Source organism: Bos grunniens, chromosome 7 (assembly GCF_055505025.1).
Source record: "Bos grunniens cultivar Pamir isolate PY7600 chromosome 7, Bosgru_T2T1.0, whole genome shotgun sequence".
Classification (NCBI taxonomy): Eukaryota; Metazoa; Chordata; class Mammalia; order Artiodactyla; family Bovidae; genus Bos; species Bos grunniens.
In genome coordinates, this window is record NC_141171.1 from 49022349 (window position 1) to 49049700 (window position 27352).

At 43.6% G+C, this 27352-nt stretch overlaps 1 protein-coding gene across 8 annotated transcripts in view; it reads right to left on the reverse strand.

Moving 5' to 3' along the window:
* KLHL3 (kelch like family member 3) overlaps positions 1–27352 on the reverse strand; it is a 299223-nt gene that overhangs the window by 40317 nt on the left and 231554 nt on the right. For all 8 annotated transcript variants that reach the window (XM_086411747.1, XM_086411748.1, XM_086411745.1 and 5 more), the window contains 2 exons: positions 21832–21941; positions 3930–4046 (listed from right to left, as the gene is read on the reverse strand). In XM_086411747.1, coding sequence (XP_086267873.1) covers positions 3930–4046; positions 21832–21941 — 227 coding nt within the window. The remainder of the gene's footprint in view (positions 1–3929; positions 4047–21831; positions 21942–27352) is intronic.

Sequence of the window (27352 nt, forward strand, 5' to 3'; positions counted from 1 at the left end):
GGAGAGGGTGAGATATATGGAAAGAGTAACATGGAAATTTACATTGCTATATGTAAAATAGAGAGCCAATGGGAATTTGCTGTATGGCTCAGGAAACTCAAACAGGGGCTCTGTATCAACCTAGAGGGGTGGGAATGGGCGGGAGATGGGAGGGAGGTTCAAAAGGGAGGGATATACATATACCTATGGCTGATTCGTGTTGAGGTTTGACAGAAAACAACAAAATTCTGTAAAGCAATTATCCTTCAATAAAACAATAAATTAAAAAGAAAAAAAAAAAAGATGTGTTTAAGCCTAGTTACAGTGATTTAAAATTCACAGTCCTAAACTACAATTATGTTTGTATCAACCTAAACTTTATAATGTTTAAGGCAAATGGTCAGGCATTTGAGAGGAGAGGGAGGGAAACAGGAAGACAGTGGGACCCAACAGCCAGCTCTTACAGGCACTGGGAGTAATAAGGTGGTGTTCATGAAGAATTCATGCCCCTTTTCCTACTATACAAGCCTCAGGGAGAAGCAGCCAGGGAGGCACTCTATAACATATCAGAGCAGAAAGAATGTCTTGCACTAAAGTCCCACCAACTGACCTCCACTTGGACCCCAACTAAGCTGGGGTTGTGACTTCTTCATGCCTTTTTCTAGAGCCAAGGACTTAAGCCTAAATATTTCATGCACAAAGCTAAGCATGAACCATGTTGGTATCCCAACTCTCAAATCTCTGCCCTTGGGTATAGGTCAGATTGCTACATGACATGTTTGTAAGGGGTAGTGTGATCCTTGAAGGCTACTTCATGTTTTCTTTGCTGGAGTGTTTGGGAGCTATCGGCAAAGGTCAGTTCCTTTCAGCAGCTGACAGTGATTGAACGTCTCCTGGTTCAGCAGCTCAGTGCTGAACCTCAGGGGAGAAAATGATGACCAAAACAAGGGTTCTGACCATGAGCCCTCAGGTCTGGTCAGAGAATGAGAAGGGCCTTTCCATCTCAACTCTCTCAGCCCTGGAGTGGTCATGCACAGGCCTGACTGAGCCTCTCCTGGGTCCTTACCTGTAACTAGGAATGGGAATGTGGCCAGGGCCATCATCTGCAGAGCGGTGTCAGAAATGCCAGGAAAAGGAGGGTCAGTGAAAACACCTCTGTTACCTCTGGATGCCTCCTTCCCCACAGACAATCCCCAGGAACACTCCCTTTTCTGGGAAGGTTTTTTTTTGTCCCACTGAGGGCCTAAGGCGAATTGGGACAAATCATAAACATTTAGGGTCAGTTAAAAAAATTTTTAAGGGTGGGAGAGGAAAGCTTGGGAAGAAGGAAAAATGCATGAGTAGCTACTTCTCCCAAAGCACTCATTCAGAGAGTACTTATGTGTACAGAGTTTCAATCTGGGATGATGAAAAAGTTTTAGAAATGGGTATGGTGATGGTTGTAGAGTACAATGAATGCAATTAATGCCACTATACTATACCCTTCAAATGGTTAAAAGGATGAAGTTTATATCATACATATTTTATGACAAGAACAAATTTTTAAATAAGATATACCATGTTATACACTTGGCACAATATTTTTAAATACTTAATGAAAACCTAATAAATGTTAGCTATTTTTAAAAAACCAACCAACAACAACCAAAAAAAAACACCTCCCCTAGGAATCAATATTGGTACAAGTCTGCCCAGAGCTTTCCTTTCTCTCTTCCTCCATCAGTCATCCTCAGTGGTTAGAACTGTTTGACGTTTCAAGGTCAAATGAGTGTTAATGAAATATCTCCTTCCGAAGGTGTTGTGAAAAAAAAAAACCTTAAATAAACAGTCCCACATCACAGATCTCACGCTCATTGTCTCTGTCTTCCTTCTTCTCCAGACCTAAACCTGACCTTGCCCTAATAACCCAGGAACTATTTCCTAAAGTCTTCATTAAGTTTCCCTTGCAGGCACCAGATGGAGGTGGTGAGTACGGGTTCTCTAAGGCCCTTTAGCTTTCTCCAGAACCCAATGCCACGGGCTGCCCTTGGTCCCTGTGCAGGTGAGACTGTGCTGGAGGCCAAGCATCCACCTCTACAGGTGGCTGGGCCCACTCCGTGGGAGGCTTGGTTCCAACACTGGGAGCTGGGGTGGGTTTGGTTCCTCTGCTGAGGGGGCCTCTCCTACAGGAAGAATGTGTGACCACCAGGTGGCAGTGGTACCATCCACAGTGTAAAACGCAGGGCACGTCTGAAGGTTATTGAGTATACACTCTGGCCCCTGGGCTTCCCTGGTGGCCAAGAAAGTAAAGAATCTGCCTGCAATACAAGAGACCCGGGTTCAATCCCTGTGTTGGGAAGACCCCTGAAGAAGGAAATGGCAACCCACTCCAGTATTCACGCCTAGAGTATTCCACAGACAGAGGAAGCTGGCGAGCTACAGTCCATGGGACTGCAAAGAGTCGGACATGACTGAGTGATTGGCTTAACACCCTGAGAAGAGGGCTGAGGTTCAGACATACAGAGAACATTCCACTGACCTCTGAGGCCTGTGGTCAACACTGTCACAAACTGAGGACTTTACAAGGGCTGGTAAAGATACTGTCTCCCACTAGTGCCAACAGCAGCAGTGGTGTGACGAGAGTAGTAGTATCACTGAACGCTGGATATTCGGCTTTACGTGATTTATCTCATTTGATCCTCAAATGATCCTATAAGGGCAGGGGCTCTTTTCACCAGATGAGAAGGCAGAGGCTTAAAAAGGTTGAGGATTTACCCGGTGTCTTATGGTCAAGTGACAGAGCTCTGCCGCTGGATACTGAGCCTCCTCTTATCCTTGCTTTACGCCTGCCATTCCTCCCAGAGACTTCCTGAGAACGGCTGAGCTGGCCTTCTGCCTTGGCACTTGTTGTTTATCTATTAAGTTTTATCTTCTGCCTATTTGGAAAACATCTAATGCCATTTATGCTACAAAGTCAGTTGTGTAATGCACAAACAGAACAGAGAGTATTAAAGGTGGCGCCTGCTTAGGGAATGTGGGGTGCTCTGGAGCCAGACAGACATGGATTTGAATCCTGACCCTGCCACCTACCTATTAGCTGGAGACTCCGCATAAATCCCAACCTCCATAAGCCTCAAAGCCCACATTTGTAAAAAGAGGGTTATAACCTCTGCTCACAGGGTTGTTATAGGATTAAATGAAAAAACATGTGGCGCCATGTTTTAGAGGAAGCAGTGTGTGCTCACTCAGTCATGTCCGACTCTCTGCGACCCCACGGAATGGGCCCACCAGGCTCCTCTGTCCATGAGGATTCTCCAGGCCAGAATACTGGAGTGGGTAGCCATGCCCTCCCCCAGGGGATCTACCTGACCCAGGGATCGAACCCACATCTCCTGTGTCTCCTACAGTGGCAGGCGGATTCTTTACCACTGAGCCACCTGGCAAGCCCATAAATGCAGTATGTAATCCAGGCAGCTGTGAAGAGCTGGCTTTTATGTCCTGAATTAGGCCCCAAGTTGCCTAACATGAAGCAAAAAGGGAACATAGAAACATGAACATAGAAATGCCCCTTCTAGCTGAAGGCCTGTACAACAGCAGCAGCTAACTTCTGTTGAACACATGTTGTCCCTGGGCTCCATGCTAAACACCTGAACTACATACTTACAACTCCTTGGTCCACATAACCACCCCACTGGGCTGTAGTACAATTTCCCTGCTAGAGAAAAAGAAACTGAGACTCAAAGCTAAGAAGTGGGAGAGGAGGAACTAAACCTAAGTGTCTCATTCTCAAACCTATGCTCTTAAACCTTACACTAACACATCCTCACACTGAGGATCAGTGGCTCAGTGCCCTCACTCCACACCAAAGACCCATGAAACTCCTCACCATTCCATACAACCAGTGTTGCCCACTGCTACTCCTAGAGGCCGGGCTGACCAGGGAAGCACTTGATTCTTCACCCAGCACTCACCTGGACGAGGTAATCCCTCGGCAAGAGAGGGAGACGGACATGTTCCATCAGTTTTGCCATGTGCTCTAAACGGGTCTCTTTCTCATAATTGATCCATGAAATCACAGCTTCAAATACCTGTAAGGAAAACCGAAATAGGGAACTTTAGCAAAGAGATAATAACTTTAAAATAGCTTTCAGACAATTTCTTCAACCTTAAAAAAGAAAGAAAAGTTACAAGTCATCCACAAAGGCATTTAACCTAAGGTCTAATATTGAAAATATTAATAAAAACAGAATATATTTACTACCTGATGTCATGTCAGAGAGTGCTCTCTGCCTCCCTCATACACACACACATACACACACACACAAATGTACACTAAGAAAAACCTGCTGCCCCAAACATAGAATCATCGAGGTTCACTGCAAAATAAAAATCAATTCCAACAGTTACCCCAGGGTAGAAATGCAGAGCAATAACTCTGAATCAAATTTTACAAAGACTTTCCAAGAGGACCAGAAGCCTTGGGGGCAATGTCTTCATCACAAAAATCCCTCTCTTCATCTATTTCCCATGTTCGTTTAATGCAGAACAAAAACTATAAAGATGTCCCCCACGAAAGTTGGTAATAATGGTGAATTTGAAACTGAATGACAGAGAATGGCAAAAATTTCTCCTTGGATTGAACCTTTCCTTTGAGGAGAGATTTCATTTCTATACAAATCAAAACAGGTCTTGGAACCAAAAAGGGGAATCTATGGTTTGAATGTTCGCCTTACTCAAAGTTAAGTTCAGATTCAAAGCCTGCACCACCATACACACAGACAGGCATAAACGTCAGCATTGGTAACACAGCGGGGAAACCACCACTGTTTATGGAAGCTTAATTAACATGGCTTTTTAAGAGGGGAAGGCAGAATTTGGCAATAGCAATCAAAAATTCAAATGTGCATATCTTTGACCTAGAAATAGAACTTCCAGAGCTCTAGTCAACAAAAATATTTACACAAGTGGTACAAGAATATGTGTTCCAAGATGTTTGCTGCAGGATTTTTCTAAGAGGATACAGAAACTATCTGAAGTCCACCAGTGGAGAAATTATTAAACTAGTTTTGACACGGGATATTTTCAGCTGTTAAAAACAATAATAACAACAACTAATAATAAGACAAAACGCTTTCTTGTGCCAGAAAGCAAGAAAGTGCTCAAAGATCAAGGGGACACAACAGACAGACCAGAGCGAGCTAGATAGGGCTTTTTCATTGCCAACATTTGGGACAATTCAAACATCTAACAGGATAATGAAGAAATAATTCAGTGCTGACTGGGAAGGGGCCAAAGAAGCTTTTGGTGATAATGGATAGGTTCTATATCTTAATAGAGAGGGAGCTATATAGGCAAGTGCATTTGTCAAAACTAATCAAATCTTACACTTAATATCTATACATCTCACCGTGTGTAAATCATGCTGCTGCTGCTGCTAAGTCGCTTCAGTCGTGTCCGACTCTGTGCGACCCCATAGACGGCAGCCCGCTAGGCTGCCCCGTCCCTGGGATTCTCCAGGCAAGAACACTGGAGTGGGTTGCCATTTCCTTCTCCAATGCATGAAAGTGAAAAGTGAAAGTGAAGTCACTCAGTCGTGTCTGACTCTTCTCGACCCCATGGTCTGCAGCCCACCAGGCTCCTCCATCCATGGGATTTTCGAGGCAAGAGTACTGGAGTGGGGTGCCATTGCCTTCTCCGGTGTAAATCATACCTCATTTAAAATATATTTAGTTAAAAGAAAAAGATAGCAATGAATCAAAACCCAAAGAATAAAAAGAATCCATACTTTAAAAAGTATGGGAAGGCTGCTCTTCACAGAAAAGTGCCAGCTAACAAGGTAAAAGCACAGAATTAAAAAAACATCACTTTGCAACCACCAGTATAATAACTGATTCAGTTATTCAGTGTCGACCACAGATGCTGAAAACACTGGGTGAAAAACTGTTGGGAACAAGATATTTACAGTTCTCCAAGTGTCATCTGACAGAATACTTATTAATTACATAGGGAGAGTGGGGGAGATTCAGATTGGTTGATCTGACAGATACCACCTTTAACTAGTGGTCAAAGTTAACACCACTAGTAAACAGGCCAAATTTATATTACACTCCTGAATGTGACTTAATGAGAGGGAAACAGCATTCCCTATGCAGTAGTCTTTCTAAAATGTTAAACCTGAACCTTATAGCAAAGAAACAGACAACTCCATGTGTGGGACACTCTTCAACATAAGTGTCCTGGATTCTTCAAAACTGTTAGCATTGGGGACTTCCCTGGCCATCCAGGGGACACAGGTTCAATCCCTCGTATAGGAAGACTTCACATGCTGAGGGGCAACGAAGCCAGTGCTCTGTCGCACAACTACAGAGCCCACGTGCCCAGAGCCTGTGGTCCACAAGAGAAGCCACCACAATGGGCAGCCCAAGAACCACAACCAGAGAGCAGCCCCCACTTGCCACAACTAGAGAAAGCCCAAGTGCAGCAACAAAGACCTAGCACAGTCAAAGATAAACAAACAAAAAAAAATTTAATTGCCGTTTAAAAAAGCTGTTAGCATTATGAAAGACACTGAAAATGGAATGGAAACAGAAGAACCCCTGGAGAAGGAAATGGCAACTCACTCCAGTATTCTTGCCGGGGAAATCCCATGGACAGAGGAGCCTGACGGACTACAGTCCGTGGGGTCTCAAAGAGTCGGTCATGACACCATGCACGCTTAATCTTTTTCTTCAGAGACATAGAACTAAATGCAAAGCATGATCCTTATTTGGTCATGGATTAAAAAGAAACAACCATCAAAGACTTTTTTTGAGACTGTTAGGAAATTTGAATGCTGACTGTATATTAGAAAATATTACTGTGTCAGTGTTATATTTGTTTGGTATGATAATGGTTTTACGGCTCAGAAAGAGAATTTCCTTGTTCTTGGGAAGGGCAAGCTAAAATACTTAAGAGTAAAGTGTCGTGATGTCTACAATTTACTGTCAAAAATAAAAGTTAAATATTCAACAAAATAAAAGATTATAGAGAGAAAGAGAGAAAGCAAATGAAGCACAATGTTAACAAATGGTGAATCTAGGTAAGGAATATATGAATGTTCATTCTTTTCCAACTTTACCATAGGTTTGAAATTTTTCAAAATAAAAAGTGGAAGGCAGAAGAAAAGAAATCCTAAGGGAAAAGGTAAATACTACAGAAAAATTTACAATTTCAAAATTCACAAGTTGAAATGAAAGCTATATCTCCCAGTGTGGGTTAAAAACCTCCAATTTTTCTTATTCTAACTGTGTATTTGTGCGTATTGATATGTTACTAATGCTTTGGCCCTATTTCCTAAACATGTACTTAAGTCAGGCTGAGAATACTCGGATTGCATGAGATATCAGAAAGGAATCCATCAGAAAGAGAAGAGAAGGAAGAGAGGAGAGTGGAATGGAACAGAAGGGAAGGAGCAGTATACATGTGTAGTTTGCTTCCATTTCTATATAAAATAACCTACATGTGTACAAACATAGACACACACGTCATGGAAATACTCCTTGTCTAGTTCATTTCTAAAAATTATTAACTCACGGAGCTATGTGTCTCAACCTTATTGCATTATTTTGTAAATACTTGTGTGTTTCTTCAATTAGCCCTTAAGATTCATGAGAACAGGGATCTTGTCTTACTTGTTGGCACATAATATACATTCAAATGTATTTAAAGAATGAATGGACAAAAGAGTTCAGAATGAGCTTGTAAGCAGGCTGGAGCAGGCAGCAGGATTAGGGAAGCAGAGCCAGGCCCTAGAACCAAAGGATGCCAGAGACGCCTGACTTTGCTGGGTTAGGTGACGGACAGCCACACCTGCTCTGCACCTAGGTTGCTCACACTGCCTTCCTCTTCCCTTTACTGGACTGTGATTCCTGCAGGGTGAGAAGGGTATCAGCTCTATCTCTGCACTTCCTGCCACCAAGCACAGTGCCAGGCCCAGAGCACATGGCTGGATGAGAACGCTTTCCTAAAGAATGAACAACAGGGCCTTGAGTAGGTGGGATTCGCTGGTCACACCCTTCCCTGCCAATCAGCATAGTCTTTGTTATAGAAGCTGCAATGCAGGCTGAGTCTAATGAAGTCGATATTTAACCTTATCTTTATTTTTGGCTTGACTTGTCTAACTGGTTCCGCTCAGTTGCACTGTTTACCTACTCAGCTGTGAAAGCCATAGCACTTGGCAGCAACGGTGACCTTCTCCACAGCTAGAGGAGGTCGCATATTTTTTTCATTTAGATGTCATGCTTGGAAAATAAGCAAATGAACTTCCAACTAGCCTATGGGCCTACGATCGTTCCCAACAGCCCCTGCTGTCAAAAGAGTGGCCAAGGCAAAGGGGCAACAAGTAGAAACAGCAGCAGCTCGTGCCCAGCACCACACTCTCCAGGGATACCATAACCACAGACTCTCCTGACAGCCAGTGAGTATACACTCCAGCCCCGTACTGAGTGACTCACCCAAGTCCAGAGCCAGAAAGCAGCAGAGCTAGGTCCACATACTCCCATCTCTAATGCTCAGACTCTTTCCCGTTATTCTCAGTAGCTACCCAGTTGGCAAACCTCAGCCCACAGGCCACATGCACCTGTTTTTGTAAATAAAATTTTCTTGGAACACAGCCATGCTCACTCATTACAAATCATCTACGGCTGCTTTCACACTTTAATAGCAGAGCTGAATTGAGACGCTGTGGCCCACAAAGCCTAAAATATTTACTCTCTGGCCCTTTAAAGGAAAACTGCATAAACCCTTGGTCTGTTAGATCTAAGCAGCAATCCTGTGGTTTCAATCATGGGACAGGGTAATGTCTACTCAGATGAAAAAAAAATTTTTTTTTTGTGGACCCCATGATGAAATAACCAGTTGCCCCCAAGGCACACTTAGTGTTTCACTTTTAGACAAAGAAAGTGAAAGTCACTCAGTCGTGTCCGACTCTTTGCAACCCCAGGGACTATACGGTCCATGGAACTCTCCAGGCCAGAATACTGGAGTGGGTAGCCTTTCCCTTTTCTAGGGGATCTTCCCTATCCAGGGATCGAACCCAGGTCTCCCGCATTGCAGGCGGATTCTTTACCAGCTGAACCACAAGGGAAGTCCATAGTATCATTTCCTCACTGCTTCATGTTTCAGAACCAATTTTTGAGTGCTACAAGGTTGCTACATGGAAAGGAGATGGAGAAAATCGGATTTTATAGTCCTCAGCTCACACCTCCGATGTAAGCACAAGCCTTGGTCAGAAAACACTAGATGACCCAATCCTTCCACTCTGCCCCCTAAGTTATAGAGGGAGCCAAGACAGACATACCTGCATACTGAGCAAAGAGGGTAGCCCTGGGGCACTCTGCCCCGCTTGATTCATGCTGACGTACAGCAGAGACCAACACAATGTTGTAAAGCAATTATCCTCCAATTAAAAATAAATAAAAGAAAAATAACGTGTTCTGAGAATGAAGAGGGGGACTCAGATTAAAATAGGGCAGGGCAGTGACTTGGCAAGGGGAAAGGTCCAGTTAAGGGTGATTCTCAGCCAAACACGGGATGGGGAAATAAGCTACCTTTGAGAACATCAGGGGAAAACCTAGATTCTTTGGACCTGATTTGCTACTCAAGATTGAGAAGGACTAATTTCAGCAATAACAGCAGGCACAGTGCTGAGCATTTTACATGTATGACCTCATTTAGTCCACCCTAGACTCTGTGACGGAGAAGGCAATGGCACCCTACTCCAGTACTCTTGCCTGGAAAATCCCATGGATGGAGGGGCCTGGTAGCCTGCAGTCATGGGGTCGCTAGGAGTCAGACACGACTGAGTGACTTCACTTTCACTTTTCTCTTTCCTGCATTGGAGAAGCAAATGGCAACCCACTCCAGTGTTCTTGCCTGGAGAATCCCAGGGACAGGGGAGCCTGGTGGGTTGCCGTCTCTGGGGTCGCACAGAGACGGACACGACTGAAGCAATTTAGCAGCAGCAGCAGCAGCAGACTCTGTGAAGGAGGTACCACTGCTCACATTTTATAGATGAGAAAACAGCCTCAGAGAGGCTGGCAACCTGTGCAAGACCCTTCTGCCAGGAAGCAGTGGATCTGAGACATGGACTCACCTCTAATGCCAAAAATTCAGGTTTAACATTATGCAATATAGCATCTCAGAGGCACAATGATTTGAAAAACCTGGGCACTCTGTTGAGCTGGAAAACTATGTTTCTAAATCCAAAATCCTAACTGCACCCTCCCTGTCATCCTAGAACATCCCCTGGTACATTTTTCTTTCCTAGGGACTGAGCCAATAGCATTTGCCAAATGCACTACCATGATTTTAAATCAAGAAGACAGCACTTCCAATGTGAAATACACACACACACACACAGAGAATATGATTCAGCCATAAAAAAGAGTGAAATTTGAGACAACATGGATGGATCTAGAGGATATTATGCTTAGTGAAATGTCAGAGAATGACAAATACCATATCATCTCACTTATATATGTAATCTAAAAAACAACAAAACAAATGAACAAACAAGACAAAACGAAAACAGATTCACAGACAGAGAATAAGCAGATGGTTGTCAGACAGAAGGAGGGTGGAAGGATGGGTAAAACAGGTGAAGGGTATTAAGAGGTGCAAACTTCCAGCTATAAAATAAGTCACAGGGATGCAATATACAGCATAAACAATACAGTCAATAATATTGTAATAAGTGTGTGGGGACAGACAGGTACTAGATTTAACATGATCATTTCATAATGTATTTCAGTGTCAAATTGCTATGATGTACACTTAAAACTAACAAAATATTGTATGTTAACTATATTTTAATAAAAACGTTTTAAACTTAAATAAGATTACTTTTTTAAAAAAGACAAGACAGCATATCCAGACACAAGAGTGATCCTGTCACACTTCTGTGCTCTTTCTCAAATCAAAACTTAACAAGAGGTGTGTTAACTATATTCCCATTCTTGGCCACACACAGCATGGGACACAGCTGGGAGCAGTGATGGATTGGAGCTGGTCCCAATTCAGTGTCTAGTGACATTACCTTGGTGGAAATATTTACACCATGGAAATTAGCAAAGGGATCAGCAAACAAATCAAAGCTCTTGGAATTTTTTATTGGAGAGCCAACTGCTAAACATTTACCAGCATATCACTGGTCTGAAGGCTCCCCAGACTCTAGGAAAACCTCATCTAGTTGCCCTCGTCTCTCAGATAATATCATCATCCTAAGGTTTGACACTGAATAAGCTCTTTCTTATAGTTGTTTCATTTTAGACCCACAAGAGTCCTGTGAAACAGCTAGAGACACTCACAAAAAGAGAACTTGAGGTAAGACAGTGAGAAAGTCGTCTACCCAGTCATGATGTCAGGGCAGCAATCACAACTACTGCTTTCAGTCTGCACTTTCACAGCACCCTGTGCTCACGGTCTGTAGCCGCATATTTATTTGCATGTGTGTCTGACAATATCCGGAGAAGGCAATGGCACCCCACTCTAGTACTCTTGCCTGGAAAATCCCATGGACGGAGGAGCCTGGTAGGCTGCAGTCCATGGGGTCGCTAAGAGTCAGACACGACTGAAGTGACTTAGCTTAGCTTAGCTTAGCTTGACAATATCTGTCTCCCTACATGTAATTGTAAGTTCCATGAGGCTAGGAATTTTGTGTTTATCTGTTCATCAATGTCTCTCCTATGGCTAACGTAGTATCTGTCACACAGAAAGCACTCAAGAAGTATTTCTTGAGAGAATAAATAGGTTAATCAAAGCAGGAATGACTAGGCACGTGGTTCTTTCTCTTCCTCCAACAGCACACCGCCAGAAATCTGAATTCATATAAACAAAAACAATGACAAAACTATAACAATAACAGCACCTTGCCTGGAAATTGTCCTTCAGATTTCTACTACTGTCTACAGCCAGCAAAAACACTTCCACTATGATTCACTATACAAAGGATAAGGGAAAGGACTGAAGCACAATGGTTTGACACAAAGGCCTCCAAGCTGACAGACTACTTCAGTTGTACTAATCCTACAAAGGACGGGAACATGACCCAAGGAGGGACAACAACTTCTAGCCAACATGGCATACTGAGCTGACTCAGAAGGAATCTTCCCCTATATAAACACGTGAAAAAATGGTATAAAACCAAAAAATAGATTTGAGCCATACTCAGAAGCAAGAGGTAAATGCTGAGTGCTTTAAATAACAAAGGATTTAAGTCTGGGAGCTGAATGAAAGCTGAGACCAAAATGGCTCACAGGCTTGCAGAATTCCGATATGGGCTTTAATGGTTCAGGACAAGTATCCCATCAGGTTGAATGTGTAGGCCACAGGCTCCTTGAGGACAGTGTAGCCTCAGCTGTAAAACCAGGAATAGATGAACTCCAACCATCTGCTATGGGAAGGTAGAAGGAAGTTCACCATCTCCTATGGCCTGGGGAGTGAAAACTTCATCTTCAAGAAACCAGAACCCAAGGCTCATGTCACATACAGATGCGGGGGTTGAATTAATACTACCCAGGTGGTACAGGGGGTACTCAAGACAAAAATATAAAATCTATTTCCAAACCAGTAAACTTGTTCTAGAAAGGGCACCTTCACAGCCCAGGATAACCCAGACTCCCATGGATATAACATCCTCTGAAGATGGCTTCACCATCAAAAAATACAGATCACTAATGAAATGAAAAGGAAAATCGACAGATGCAATCATCAAAAATTATTTGGGGCAACCAAAGAAAGGTGGCTTCCTTAACGTGTTCCTCAAAATACTAGAAGCCAGAGACATTCTATAGTAAAGAGGTTCTAGGACCCAAAAGAGCCTGGGGAGCACATCATATACAACTACAAATCCCTTTTAGAGATTCATGATCCTCATAATATATAAACGCTCAGACAAGTCCCACAGTTTCTTAACCTGGTTCCTTTGTTTTAGCCACTGTCTCCCAAGTGCATCTCATCTGAACACTTTTTTTTTTACCTAAAACTGTCTCATACCATTATGGTTTTATAGCATGCAGTTGGGTAAATACTGGCCTAAAGAAGAAAGCCCTCACTTCCTAACCTTCTCCACAACTCCTACTCCCCTCCCAGCCTTATCTTCCAGCTCCCCCACCAAAAATCATTGATTGGCATTACACAAATTATTCTCCCCTCAGTAAGTTATTTCAAACTTCTATGCCTATATTCCTACAGTTCCTTCAGCCTGAATGGATTTCCAAAAACCCAACTTTTCATTCTCCAAGTTTTAGTTCAGATATTCCCTTTCCTATAAGGCCTTTCCTACCCCCAAAATCTGGAATAAAATACTCTAGGGTGCTTTCCTTGAACTTAGATTACAGCCAGCTACTTTTCTCAGCCACATTACCAGTCTGTCTGCCCCCCAGATTGTAAGCTCTTTCCCCTTTTTTTGGCCATGCCTCGCAGCTTACAGGAACCCACCAGGGACTGAACCTGGGCCACAGCAGTGAAAGCTCAGAATGCTAACCACGGGCAACCAGGGAACTCCCCCAAAGTTCTTGAATGGTAACAACTAAGGGTCTCCCCATCAGGGTGGAGATTCCTTAATAAAAAGCAGGGCAGCAGACATAGTCAGCTTCAAATCATAGAACCATCTACTGTAAATAAGCCTCAGTTTCCTCCTCTGCAAAATGGCCTTGCGAGTTGTAAGAATTAGAATGATGTGCAAAACAGTACTCTGGGCAAAAGAAGTCAGGCACAAAAGCATGCAAGATTCCATTTATACCAAGCTTAAAAGCTGATAAAACTGATCTATAAGAAGTCAAATAGTAGTTTGGCTTCTTGAAGTGGAGGTAGCGACTGGAAGGAAGACCTGGAGTTCTGTTTCTTGATCCGGATGCTGGCTTTGTAAAAGTTGAGCCGTGCACTTTTCATTTGCTCATTTCTCTGAGCTTACTGCAACATAAACACCTTTTGTAAAACAGTGTGTGAAATAATCACAGTGAGTAGTTAAGGTGGGTTTTTGGTCGTAGTGTGGTAGAATTCCAGTCACAGGTGCTTAGTGAACTGCGCTCTCAGAGGCGAAAAGTAAAAAAGAGTATCATTGACTCAGGGGTCCAGGCCAGATCATTGTTTGCAGGCTGAGAATTTGGCAGGTCTAATGCTGACCTCAGAGTGTGGTAGGGCTGCCAAGAGCCCAGCCTAAGCACAGGATATACTTGCTTGGTCCCTGGATGGTGCCTTGGCAGCAAGCACTCAAGCTCAGCCTACTGGCCAGGGAGCTCCTGCCTGTACCCCAGACCCATCCCTGGAGAGGCCAGGAATTCAGACAGGAGGGCCCACAACACTAAAGATCCCAGGAGAAAAGGTCCAATTCTTTCCAGGAAATACAATATCAGAATTTGGCCCCTGATGATAGTTTTAGGAGATAATAGTACATAAAATGTGATCGTGCAGAAAGAAACAAATCTGTACTTCTCTTTCTAACACATACTTGACATTAATCTAATTTTTTGAAGAGATCCAACCAATTTCTTGCTGACCTATACCTGAAATGTGGGTCAGTTCTCTGTTAGTTCTCACTCTGAAAAGCCTCAACAGAGTTTCATAAGGAGTGGAAATCTTGAGAAGTAGAAACATATTTACCAGCAGAAAAAGCAAAGATTCAGAAAAGTCTAGTATCCAGAAATTCAGTGGTCAAACTGCAGTAGAACTTAGTCATATCCCTTCTCCTCACAGTATGCGTGTCCCAGAAGCTTGCTTACCCTGCCCCTGGGTCAACAAGGCTGCATGTGGTGAGAGCTGAACTTTGTGTCTCAAAGGGGATGCAAGAAACAGGCTATCTGCTCACAGGATTAGCTCTAGCCCCTGAGACACCTCCCATAGGAGAGACTCAGGTGACTAGGAGGGGCTTGTTTCTCTGCGTCATTCCTCTGCCTGAGCAAGGATGGGGGCAGGGACGTGATCACAAAGAACTACTGATTCTGTGATCCCTACCACATCCATTTGTCCTCTCTCAAATAACAGGAATTTTAAAACAAAAACTACAAGGAGGAAAAACAGGACAGAAAATGGCAAAGATCCATGCCCCTGTCTGACCTCTAGTTCCCACATTTGTCCTTATTCTCTGGAAAAATATTAAAATTGTCCCCATAATCTCAGCTGGCTCAGGGCAGAGTCCAACCACAGTCTGCCTTGTCACTTGTTCAGGAAATGTCTGCTGAGCACCTCCTAGCGTCTCCCAGGGCTCTGCGTCAGGACTGTGTGTGACACACGGATGGCTAAGGTACCCTCATAGCCCTCAAGGAGCTTGAACATAGTAGAAGAGATGAGGCATGGGCAAAAGCAAGTGCTTATGAGGAAAAACAGCATCTGAGTTCTGGGAGAGGCCCAGATGGTGCTGGGGATGATGGACCAAAAGATAGCTACCAGCCTAGCTCCTGCCAGGCACAGGTCAGGCCAACCACCCAGACCAACACAGGGCCTGGGAACAGCTTCCCCTTGAGAAAGGCCCCAATCAATGGGTACATGTATCATCTTATTTCATCCCTAGAACAACACCATAAGATAGATACTATACTATCATCCGGAGAAAGCAATGGCACCCCAATCCAGCACTTCTGCCTGGAAAATCCCATGGACAGAGAAGCCTGGTGGGCCGCAGTCCATGGGGTTGCTAAGAGTCGGACACCATTGAGCGACTTCACTTTCACTTTTCACTTTCATGCATTGGAGAAGGAAATGGCAACCCACTCCAGTGTTCTTGCCTGGAGAATCCCAGGGACGGGGGAGCCTGGTGGGCTGCTGTCTATGGGGTCGCGCAGAGTCAGACACGACTGAAGCGACTTAGCAGCAGCAGCAGCAGCATACTATCATCAACCCCCCTTTCACAGATGAAAAAACTGAGATTTAGAAGGGCATTTCTATTCATTCATTCAACAAACATTTTTTGTATCTACCAAGGACCTGATGGGGAGAAGGCAATGGCACCCCACTCCAGTACTCTTGCCTGGAAAATCCCATGGACGGAGAAGCCTGGTACCTGGTAGGCTGCAGTCCATGGGGTCGCTAAGAGTCAGACACAACTGAGCGACTTCACTTTCACTTTTCACTTTCATGCATTGGAGAAGGAAATGGCAACCCACTCCAGTATTCTTGCTGGGAGAATCCCCATGGACAGAGGAGCCGGCAGTTTGTGGGGTTGGAAAGAGTCAGACACGAATGATCTACTAAGCCCACAGCACACAAGGACCTGATGCCACTCTAGCAGTAACCATAGGACAGACAAAATTCCTGATTATTATGGTGTGTGCATTCTGGTAGGAGATAAGTAACTTGTTCAAGGTTGCTCAGCTTGTTAAAGTACTGGAGCCAGGATCGAATTCAGTTATTCTGGCTGCAGAACCTATACTTTCAAACTTCCAGCAAACAAGCTGTCTGGGCCCAGCCACAGACACTGAAAATCATCATTAATAGTAAAATACCACATTTCCTCTATTTCAAGATGCATAGTTGTAAGACACATCTGAAACCTGGCTGCATTTTATAATGTATGTTGAAAGAAACTTGCAGGCTGCAAGTAGAGAAGTAAGCCATAATATAACTGATACTGCTGTTCAGGTTTGAATTTTGCTGAATACAGGTTATTTGACTGCCGATGCAACTGAATTTTCTGCAAATGCTAACATTAAATGCAGCTGGATTTTAACTTAACTGACGATCCCTAATACTGCTTTGAATACACTCAAAAAAATTTCGCTATAACACAATATTGCAAGAAAAAGCCATTGTGCATGCAAGCAATTATGCCTATCACACAATGTGATTAAAAGGAGTAGAAATCACCAAATCTCCTGGAACAGATTACAGAATCTTCAAAGCTTAAAAGGCTAGCATTCAAATGACAAACACCTAACTGTCAAAGCTTCCAGCTATTAAATTTCCAGAAATAAGCAATCAATTAAGGAGGAAAAAACTTATGGGTTTTGCCAAAGAGAAAATATAGGCAAAATCCACTATTAATTAATAAGCCTCAAAATTACATGGCCAACCTTAAACATACCATGAGTAACATATTTTCTGAAAAGCATAACTCTGAAGTTACACATAATTTCTGAGACCCAAAAATGATACACAAAATCAATAATGTGAAAAACACATACACTCCAAACTGATTCTACAGAAAGGGCAACTCATATGTAAGCATATGAATAAATGAAAGCTACTACAGGCAAGTTTTAAGTGTATATATCAATTGCCATGTTTCTGTTTCTGAAAAGATGCAGTTAACACCATGGTTTATTTTACCATTCAGTTCAGTTCAGTCGGTCAGTCGTGTCCGACTCTTTGCGACCCCATGAATTGCAGTACACCATGCCTCCCTGTCCATCACCAACTCCTGGACTTCACTCAAACTCACGTCCATCGAGTGGGTGATGCCATCCAGCCATCTCATCCTCTGTCATCCCCTTCTCCTCCTGTCCCCAATCCCTCTCAGCATCAGAGTCTTTTCCAATGAGTCAACTCTTCCCATGAGATGGCCACAGTATTGGAGTTTCAGCCTTAGCATCAGTCCTTCCAAAGAACACCCAGGACTCATCTCCTTTAGAATGGACTGGTTGGATCTCCTTGCAGTCCAAGAGACTCTCAAGAGTCTTCTCCAACACCACAGTGCAAAAGCATCAATTCTTCGGCACTCAGCTTTCTTCACAGTCCAACTTTCACATCTATACATGACCACTGGAAAAACCATAGCCTTGACTAGACAGACCTTTGTTGGCAACGTAATGTCTCTGCTTTTGAATATGCTGTCTAGGTTGGTCATAACTTTCCTTCCAAGGAGTAAGCGTCTTTCAATTTCATGGCTGCAGTCACCATCTGCAGTGATTTTGGAGCCCCAAAAAATAAAGTCTGACACTGTTTCCACTGTTTCCCCATCTATTTCCCATGAAGTAATGGGACCAGATGCCATGATCTTCGTTTTCTGAATGTTGAGCTTTAAGCCAACTTTTTCACTCTCCTCTTTCACTTTCATCAAGAGGCTTTTTAGTTCCTCTTCACTTCCTGCCATAAGGGTGGTGTCATCTGCATATCTGAGGTTATTGATATTTCTCCCGGCAATCTTGATTCCAGCTTCTGCTTCTTCCAGCCCAGCATTTCTCATGATGTACTCTGCATATAAGTTAAATAAGCAGGGTGACAATCTACAGCCTGGACGTACTCCCTTTCCTATTTGGAACCAGTCTGTTGTTCCATGTCCAATTCTAACTGTTGCTTCATGACCTACATATAGGTTTCTCAAGAGGCAGGTCAGGTGGTCTGGTATTCCCATCTCTTTCAGAATTTTCCACAGTTTATTGTGATCCACACAGTCAAAGGCTTTGGCATAGTCAATAAAGCAGAAATAGATGGTTTTCTGGAACTCTCTTGCTTTTTCAATGATCCAGCAGATGTTGGCAATTTGATCTCTGGTTCCTCTGCCTTTTCTAAAGCCAGCTTGAACATCTGGAAGTTCACGGTTCACATACTGCTGAAGCATGGCTTGGAGAATTTTGAGCATTACTTTACTAGCGTGTGAGATGAGTACAATTGTGCGGTAGTTTGAGCATTCTATGGCATTGCTTTTCTTTGGGATTGGAATGAAAACTGACCTTTTCCAGTCCTGTGGCCACTGCTGAGTTTTCCAAATTTGCTGGCATATTGAGTCAAAATCGATAGCACTGCCATTTATCAATGGTACCTCCAAATAGAGAACTATGATAATTACAGTGATAGCTGCCATTTATTGAGCACCTACCAAAACTGTATTTTCATTTTTTAATCCATTATCTCTAATCCTCAAGACAATTCTATAAGGGAGGCACTCGTAGTATTTTAGTTTTACAGGTAAGTAAATTATGGTTCATAGAAACTAGTGACTTCTCAAGGTCATACAACCAGTAAGCATCAAGCTGAGTGTGGAACCAGTTCTGCCCACGTCCAAAACCCAAGTAGTTTCCAGGGCACTACAATGCCACCCCCCTACCAACAACCATCTCCACGTCTGTCCTGGCACAACAAGCATAGATAAGCCCTCACTTGAAGAAAATTTACTATGACCTCAGAACAGGATGGGCCACCATGAATTTAAGATAGGAGGGTCTCCCTCTCAATTCAACACCCCTAAACTGATTCAAATCCTGCTGCTTATATGTCTGCTTTCATTTTCTCAAGCTACACTTGACATATGCTTGAGTAGGCCCTAAACTGGCCAACAGACCAACATTCATACACCGGTTAACTGGTTCATTCCTTCAAATTGTGCCAAGTTGGTAGCACAGTCCAGAGAAGACAGTACGGAGGCTTGGCAAGAAGTGAGGAAGGCCTCTCCATTTCTGAGGCTGGGGCAGTAAGAAGCCTGCAGAGGTGCTGTTCACATCAGCCAGCAGAAGCACAGATGTCCCTAAACCTAAAGGAGAGCTCAGCTTGTGGCAAGCACCTTCTGAGGATCCCTCTGAAGTCCAGGACTGCCCATAGTTCCAACCAACAACTGCTTTTCTTCTTGATCAAACTTTTGCAGGATGACAGGCAGGGCCTTGTGAATTTCACCGCATTCTCTGGACAGGTACCTTTGGATGCAGTCTAATATCCAACATAAAATCCTCCTCAAGGGCTTTTCTTTGAATACTCCCTCAGGAAAGGGCCTAAAGCTTGAACACTAAGGGTGGACCAGGACAATACAATATTGCAAAGTAAAAAAATAATAATAAAAATTAAAAAAAAATAAGATAAAATAAAACTAAAAAAAAAAAAAAAAAACCCATTCTGCTAAAAAAAAAAAAAAAAAGAAAGAAACATTTACTGAGCATCTCTGAGGACTGAGATGAGTAAGCGGGGTGTGTGTGTGTGTGTGTGTGTGTGTGTGTTCAGTCACTTCAGTAGTGTCTAACTCTTCGTGATGCTATGGACTGTAGCCAACCAGGCTCCTCTGTCCATGGGATTTTCCTGGCAAGAATACTGGAGTGGGTTGTCATTTCCTCCTCCAGGGGATCTTCCAGAACCAGGGATCAGACCCATGTCTCCTGCACTGTAGGGAGATTCTTTACCACTGAGCCACTGAAATCCCAAATAAGGTGTGGTCTGTACCATCTGGGAACTCACAGTGAGTGAAGGAGGTAAGACTGGCTAAGAACTAATTACAGTAAAAAGGAGAACAAGGTAAGTGTTTTCCTGGAACACAGAGGAGAAAATAATTAATTTCGGATGCCCAGTCAACAGTCAATTCAGTTAACATTGACTAGGCACCCACAAGATAACAGGTACTATAATAGGCATTTTACATACCTTACTTCTTTCAATCCCCACAACCACCCTGTGGAACATGTTCTATTACTTCCTACATTTCACAAATGAGGAAAGAGGTGGAGAAGCAAAGTCTCTTGCCCAACATCAAATCACTGATTTGTAAATACAAGAGATAAGATTTGGATCCCAGTGGCCAACACTCAAGTTTGTGTTATTTCCAGTATAGTAGACTATACCTCCTGGAGTAAAGAAATTCTTCCTGGTAGAAAAAGAATCTGAACTGTTTGGGAATTCAACTAGATGAAAAGCAAAGTAGAGAATATTCCTAGCAGAATGGTTTACCAGGTGGCAGAGTGGTAAAGGATCCACCTGCCAATGTAGAAGAAACACGAGATGCAGGTTCTATCCCTGGGTTGGGAAGATCGCCTGGCAGAGGAAATGGCAACCCACTCCAGTATTCTTGCCTGAAAAACTCCATAGACAGAGGAGCCAGGCAGGCTATAGTCCATGGGGTCGAGAAGAGTGGGCACGACTAAGGGGCAATCCCTGTTGAATGGACAGGGTCAGAGATAAGGAAGGCTGGGAGGCAGGACACATCAGCAGTCACAGGTCAGCTAAGCAGGGGCAGAAGTCACGCTTCCAGCACAAATGAAGAGGTGTGTGGTCAGTGAGTTAGAGGACTGGGTGTCAGGAGACCTTGGTTCTACTCTTGGCTTGGCTACCGCAAAACTGTGTGATTTCAGCAGTTCCTAACCCCTCTGTGGGGCTCGGTTTCCTCAGTAAAAATTCCAATATCCAACCAGTCCATTCTGAAGGAGATTAGCCCTGGGATTTCTTTGGAAGGAATGATACTAAAGCTGAAACTCCAGTACTTTGGCCACCTCATGCGAAAAGTTGACTCATTGGAAAAGACTCTGATGCTGGGAGGGATTGGGGGCAGGAGGAGAAGGGGACGACAGAGGATGAGATGGATGGATGGCATCACTGACTCGATGGACGTGAGTCTCAGTGAACTCCAGGGGTTGGTGATGGACAGGGAGGCCTGGCGTGCTTCGATTCATGGGGTCGCAAAGAGTCGGACACGACTGAGTGACTGATCTGATCTGATGTGATTGGAATTAGATGTTCCCCAAAGGTTGGCTGGGGCCTAAATACTGGATATTCACAAGAGGCCGTGTGGGACAGTGGTTAAGATCAAGTGACATGCAGACCAACTGAGTGAACAGACAGTTAATGCCTCTGAGTCTGTTTCCTTATCTGTAATGTGAGGACAACAGTGATGCCTGCCTCACAGGGCTGAGGTGAAGGCTGAACGAGCTGAAGAACATCAGGCACTTAGCATAGGGCTTGGCAAACTGTAAAGGTTTAAGAAATGGAAGCCATTTTGAAGCCATCATCATCATCACCATTACATCTTCTTTAAAGGGTCCATAAAGCATATATAGTGATCATGGGCCAGAAAGTCTTTTTTAAGGGACAAAAAATATATAAACCTTTTTTTTTTTTAAGTTGGAAAAGAGATCTCACTGAATCACAAGTCCTTCCCACAACCGCCTCATGAGAGAGGCTTCTGTTTCAAAGAGCGCCATGCCATACCTTCTCTTCTGAAGAAACGGTCAGCTTGTCACTGGATATCAAGCTGCACACCTGGTCCAGACTTAGGCTAAGAAATTCTTCCCCTAGCATCACCTCTGGAAAGTGCTGCTCTGTTCCAAAAAAAAAAAAAAAAAGCATAAGTTCAGAAAACAAAGTTATAACACGCTCCTGCCTATCCAGGAACCAAGGCCATGACAATCTGTGGGATTCAGAGCAGAGTCCTGGGAGCTCTGGGGGAGGCGGGAGGGAGAGAGAAAGGTAGACATCCTGGCTGGAGGGAAACCAGCCTTTTAATTCAGCAGTGAAGGCATCCCCCTGTGTAACCCTCTGTCCTGAACATCATCACAGAGGAAAATTGGTCACTGAGTTGTGAGGTTGTATTTTTTCCATGCTCCATGAGATTAATAATGGTGCTGCAGAGAAACCTCGCAGGGGCCTGCCTATTTAATTGGGCTCATTTCCCCTCAAGGCACAGGCTGGCAGAGCTGCAGACGGTGCCCCCTGCCGCTCAGGCAAACAAAAGTGGGTCAGAACTGCTGCATGGCCAAAGTCTCTGGGGGTTCTGGTAGGAAGTCAGCACTAGAAGCTTGGCAGAAGGCTTCATCCCTTCCTGCCCAAGTCAAGCCTGTTATCTCTGGTTCACAAGAAGGCTCAACTAAGCTTCTGTCTGGGTGTGGCGGCAACATAGCTGCCAAGACCACTGCTGGGAATGGTCCACAGTGGCCAGGCCTTCCAAGGCTGTAATATAGAGAGGAGTTTGGGACAATGAGAATGAGATAAAACTCAAAGCCCCAAGGGCCACATGAGGGAAATGCCAAGGACAATTCTGACCCTGACATTCTCCCAGGCCACCATCCTGCTATTACAGAGGCAGTGAGAGATACCAGGGAAAGAGCAGGCACTTCCGAAAGAAGGAATCTAGATTCAAGTCCCGGCTGTGTCACTTAAGAGCTGTGTCCTGTGGCACCACTATCCTCATGTGTACAATGGAGATAAAAACCATGTCTCCCTCCCTCCCATGCTCTGATGAGAAAGGAATTGAGAACATGTTTTGCAAGCTGCTTCAAGGTGAACCAGCCCAAGGGCTGACAACTCCGGGTGCAAGAGTCTCTGGAGGTTACAGGGTCCTCTGTCATTTGCCCCAGACTTTGCTCCTTCCTCAGTTCTCACAACCCTGCACCATCACCCCAGGAGCACCTGAGCTCTTTGCCCTCCAGACCTTTCCCCTTCTTCTCTGGTGGTCCTGCTCTAGTCTGAGAGCTTCTTGGATAATTCCAGAAGCCCCACCCACACCCCCACCAACTTGGTCTGGCTTGCCCCTGGAGTGAGATTCCGAGTGCCTCCATGCCTGGGAGGCCATGCTGAAACATCAACTCTGCCACAGCTGCACAAGGAAAATGAAAATCAAAGCATGCTAATCACACTCATCAACTTCTTAAAAACCAAAGAACTTAAGGTTTAAGCCATTTCTTGTAAAAATCATTTTGAACTTTATATGTTGAAAGAATTTCAGATCCAAACAATTCCCATATACCCTTCATCCAGAGTCCCTAAATGTCAATATTTTACTCTCAAAGTCTGAGTTATAAATAATCTTTTCCATGTCTCATTGGGCAAAAAAGGCTCCCCACTTGCTCTCCACTAGCTTAATAATATAACTGAAGCCACAGTTAAAGCTTACCCATCCTGAGGCTCAGGGATGTTTGTACATAACAACACAAAGTTAAAAGTCAGATCCGTTACAGATGGAAGCAATTGTCACAACATAAGAAGTTGGTCTTTCTTCTCTACACATCAATAGAAAAAAAATCTTTTGTTAAAGTGTAGATTTTAAGTATGAGATTCAACTATCTAACTTTCAGAATATTTAAGACTGTAGTTATTTTTTTAAGTATCCATTCTTAAAGATTTTTACATAAAAGTGAACATCCCATTTCTTTGGATGATGGGAATTCATTCTTGGCCTGGAGGCTTGGAAAGTAACAGGATTCTCCTTATACACTCTTCTGGCCCAAGAAGTCTTTGGACCAGTCGCCAGATGCATTGACAACATACAAAAAATAGCAGAGAGAAAAACTGACCAAGTGTAGGGCAGGGAGTTCCTGCGGACCAGCCATGGCTGAGCTCAGCAGGGGAGGCAGGCCAGCCAACGCCAACATCTCTGTGTCCCAGAGCCATACCATAGAAAAAAAAAAAAAAAAAAACTAACATTCAGAAGAGGGAAAAGAATAAGAGGAGGTGTAAGAGGAGGTGAGGAAGTAAAATTCTGAGGTTTAAGAAATTCTTCATCAGAGCTCAGAAAGCCAAGAGATAAACTTGGGTTTTGAAAAGGAAGAAAATGGAAGTGCGATGATGCATATCCTAGACGACTTGGTGGACAAACTAGAAGTACTCAAAGATAAAGCAAGGCAAAAAGTAGTCAGCCCTCCGCACTTCCGTATCTCTCACACCCTGGGGCATCGCAGCATGGGAGTCTGGGTCCCATCTCTCTGAAGTTGGCTGCTTCTTTGCCCATCTGGAACCTCCCACTGAAATCCCTTCAGAAATCCTCCCAGGAAGCAGCGTCTGGTGGGTAGGAGACAACAAGGGAGGTGTTGGACAGGAGCTTCTCTCACTCGGGGCTGGCACACCCAGAGACCAAGGAGACTTGCCAGGCATGATCAGGACACAAAGAAGGGCCCAGAAACTCCTTCCCTTCTCCCTTCAGCCTGGGACACAGGGCTGAGCCCCAGAGGAGACCCCTTTCTGTTAGCAACACTCAAGACACAACAGGGTAGAAAAAACAGGACCAGGCTCCTCTGGCTAACTCAGTCTCCTGGGAAACAGGAGTTGCCCAGAAGACTCTGTACTCAGGTCAGCGCTCTTCTCAGGCACTTCCTAGAAAGAACCCACTCTGTTCCCGCAAGATACACCTTGAGAATCAGCTTCTGCCTTTAACACTTGTTTGGAAATTTTTTAAATTTCTTTTGCTTTCCTGTTAGTGTATTAAGGGAGAATGTAGTGACTAATTGGCTAACAGTCAGAAGACCTGGGTTTACCTAGCTCCACCTCTTACAGTCCCTTTTCAGGCTCTGACTTCATTAATCATAAAAGGGGACCATAAAGCCTGACCTCGATCTCCAGGTTGCTCTGAAGTTCAAAAATGGTAACATATATTAGCCTACTTTGAGATCTATAAGAAACTCTTTAGAAATGAAGGAGAAACAGCACGTGCACGTGTACCCGCATGACGAAGCCCAGTTCTGCAGGCAGCACTGCTCTCAACGGAGAAGCCATTTCCACAGCATCAGTCATCCTTTGAGACTGCAGGACCTGCCAGTGAGGCTGTGGCCTCAAAGGTCTCAGAATCCCACTTTAATTCCACTGAGTTCCACAAACTTTCTAGTGATATAAGTATTGAATTTCCTAAGGGTGGAGTTTTCTCATCCATTAAATGGAGCTAATAATAGCACTTAACTCATAAAGGTGTGATGGGCATTAGATAAAATATATGCACAATAATTCCCATTTCCTGAGACCACTGCAAGTGCTCAATAACTGTTCATACGTTATGGGCCAAAAGCAGTGTTTCTTCAAAAGGGAAGAAAATAGAGCTGATGTCTACAAGGAGACAACTGGCTTACAAAAGGGTAACACAAGACACCAGTGACTTCAACCCGAAGTCCACAGGGCCATGCCAGGAAACACACTCCACATTCAATAAAAGAAGGCCAATTCAGAGCATATCTAGAAAACAGCAACAGCTCAGTCTAGCTAGGGCCTAGGCTGTATCTTCATTCATCTAACAAATACGTACAGAGCCTCCACCAAGTATGGGGAACTGTGCCAGGCTCCCGGGGAGGTAGAGAGGCAGGCAAGGCTCAATCTTGGGGGACAGGTGGAATGTGCAAGGGCATAGCATCTTTGAACCACAGGCAAGCCCCGTGAAAGGGATTCTCCAAAATAAACTTTCATCTTATCTAAACTTATCTAAACTTTTCTTATCTTCTTGCTTTTTTCCCCTTTAGGGAGGAGTGTAAACAAACAAACAAACAAACAAAAAAAGTTAATTAGTATCTGGTTAGGAGTTCCAATTAACCAGGCTTTACTACAAGTAGCAAACACTGTCTAAGATGTAAGTTTTAGAGACACTGCATTGGGAAAGATCCTCAGTGTTCTCCCTACTTGCTGCAAGTAATAATAATTTTTTTTCTCCAGCAAAAAAAAAAGTCCAAATTTTGATTAATGAAACATAACGGAACTGTTCCTGCCTATTTGGATGAGAAATTATAGAGAAGATGAGGGGCACCAGACAATTGTAAATCCTTTCCCCACCAAGCGACATAAATATATCTTCCCAGTGTGGAAAGGATAAAGAAACTGGGTGGCACATTCCCAGGAAAGGGGGACTAGCTGGGTCTTTTTAAAGAAGCAGGCCTGGACAAAGTTAAGGGCTTTTCCTAAAAACGGCTAACATACTAGGTATTTTACATATATTATGTCACTTATATCTTCCAAAAGCCCCGCTGAAGCGAATATCAATATCTCCACTTTACAGATGAAGAAATGGAAGCCCAGAAAGCCTAAGTCATGATCTCAGTATCACATGGCAGTAAGTGGTAGAGCCTGGTATTGAACTAATGCTATCTATATAGCCCTCCAGCTTTCTTTTGACTAGTGTTGGCATGATGTTGTTTTCTCCATCTTTACTTGTCACTGACTATGAATCTTCATAATTAAAGTGGGTTTCTTGTACACACACAAAAAAATAAACTAATGCTATCTATACATAATAACAAATATTCTGATAAGAATCTTAGTTTCCAAAATAATAAAAGCCTGTCCTAAGCAGGCTATTTTGGTAAAATCAATATAGACATCAGAACATCCTAAGAATCCCTTAGGGATACTGCAGAGAGAGAAAGAAAATATGAATCTAACTATATTTCTTTAAAAAAAAAACAATCTTAGAGTAGTAGTGTTTCAAACATTTTGGCATCAGAGCCGGGTTCAAATTTCAGACCCTTGGATAGAAATCTTTCCCTAACCCACCTATCAGGCTAGATGACGTGATATTCTTCTGTGTTCCCAAAGTCACCAAGATAAGAAATTAAAATCACAGTGCTCATCAACCCACCTGAGGTCCTTCTCTCATACTGGGACGATGACCCCCATGAGGGGAGGCTCTGTCTCATTTGAGTCTGTCTTGCTTGAATGTGAATCCTCAGTGTCTGCAAATATCAAGCTCTGAAAATACCATGCTTCCCTTCCCATGCTTCTTCAAGACTTCCTAGGCCTCAGGCAACCTCTCAAGCAAGTCCCAAGTCCATTCCTCCCTCTTGATGGTGTGAAATAAACCTAAAGCTTTGATCAGGTTTATCTAAACTACAAGCCCAGAACAAATGGAAGTGATAACTCATCTATGACTTCTTTGACCTGCAGAGATGAGATGAACCCAGTTATTCCGGGGCCAGCGGCCCAGCAAACAGGTATGAGTGAGTGCCTCTGAATGGAACCACTTATCAGGCCCCAGGATTTGCTA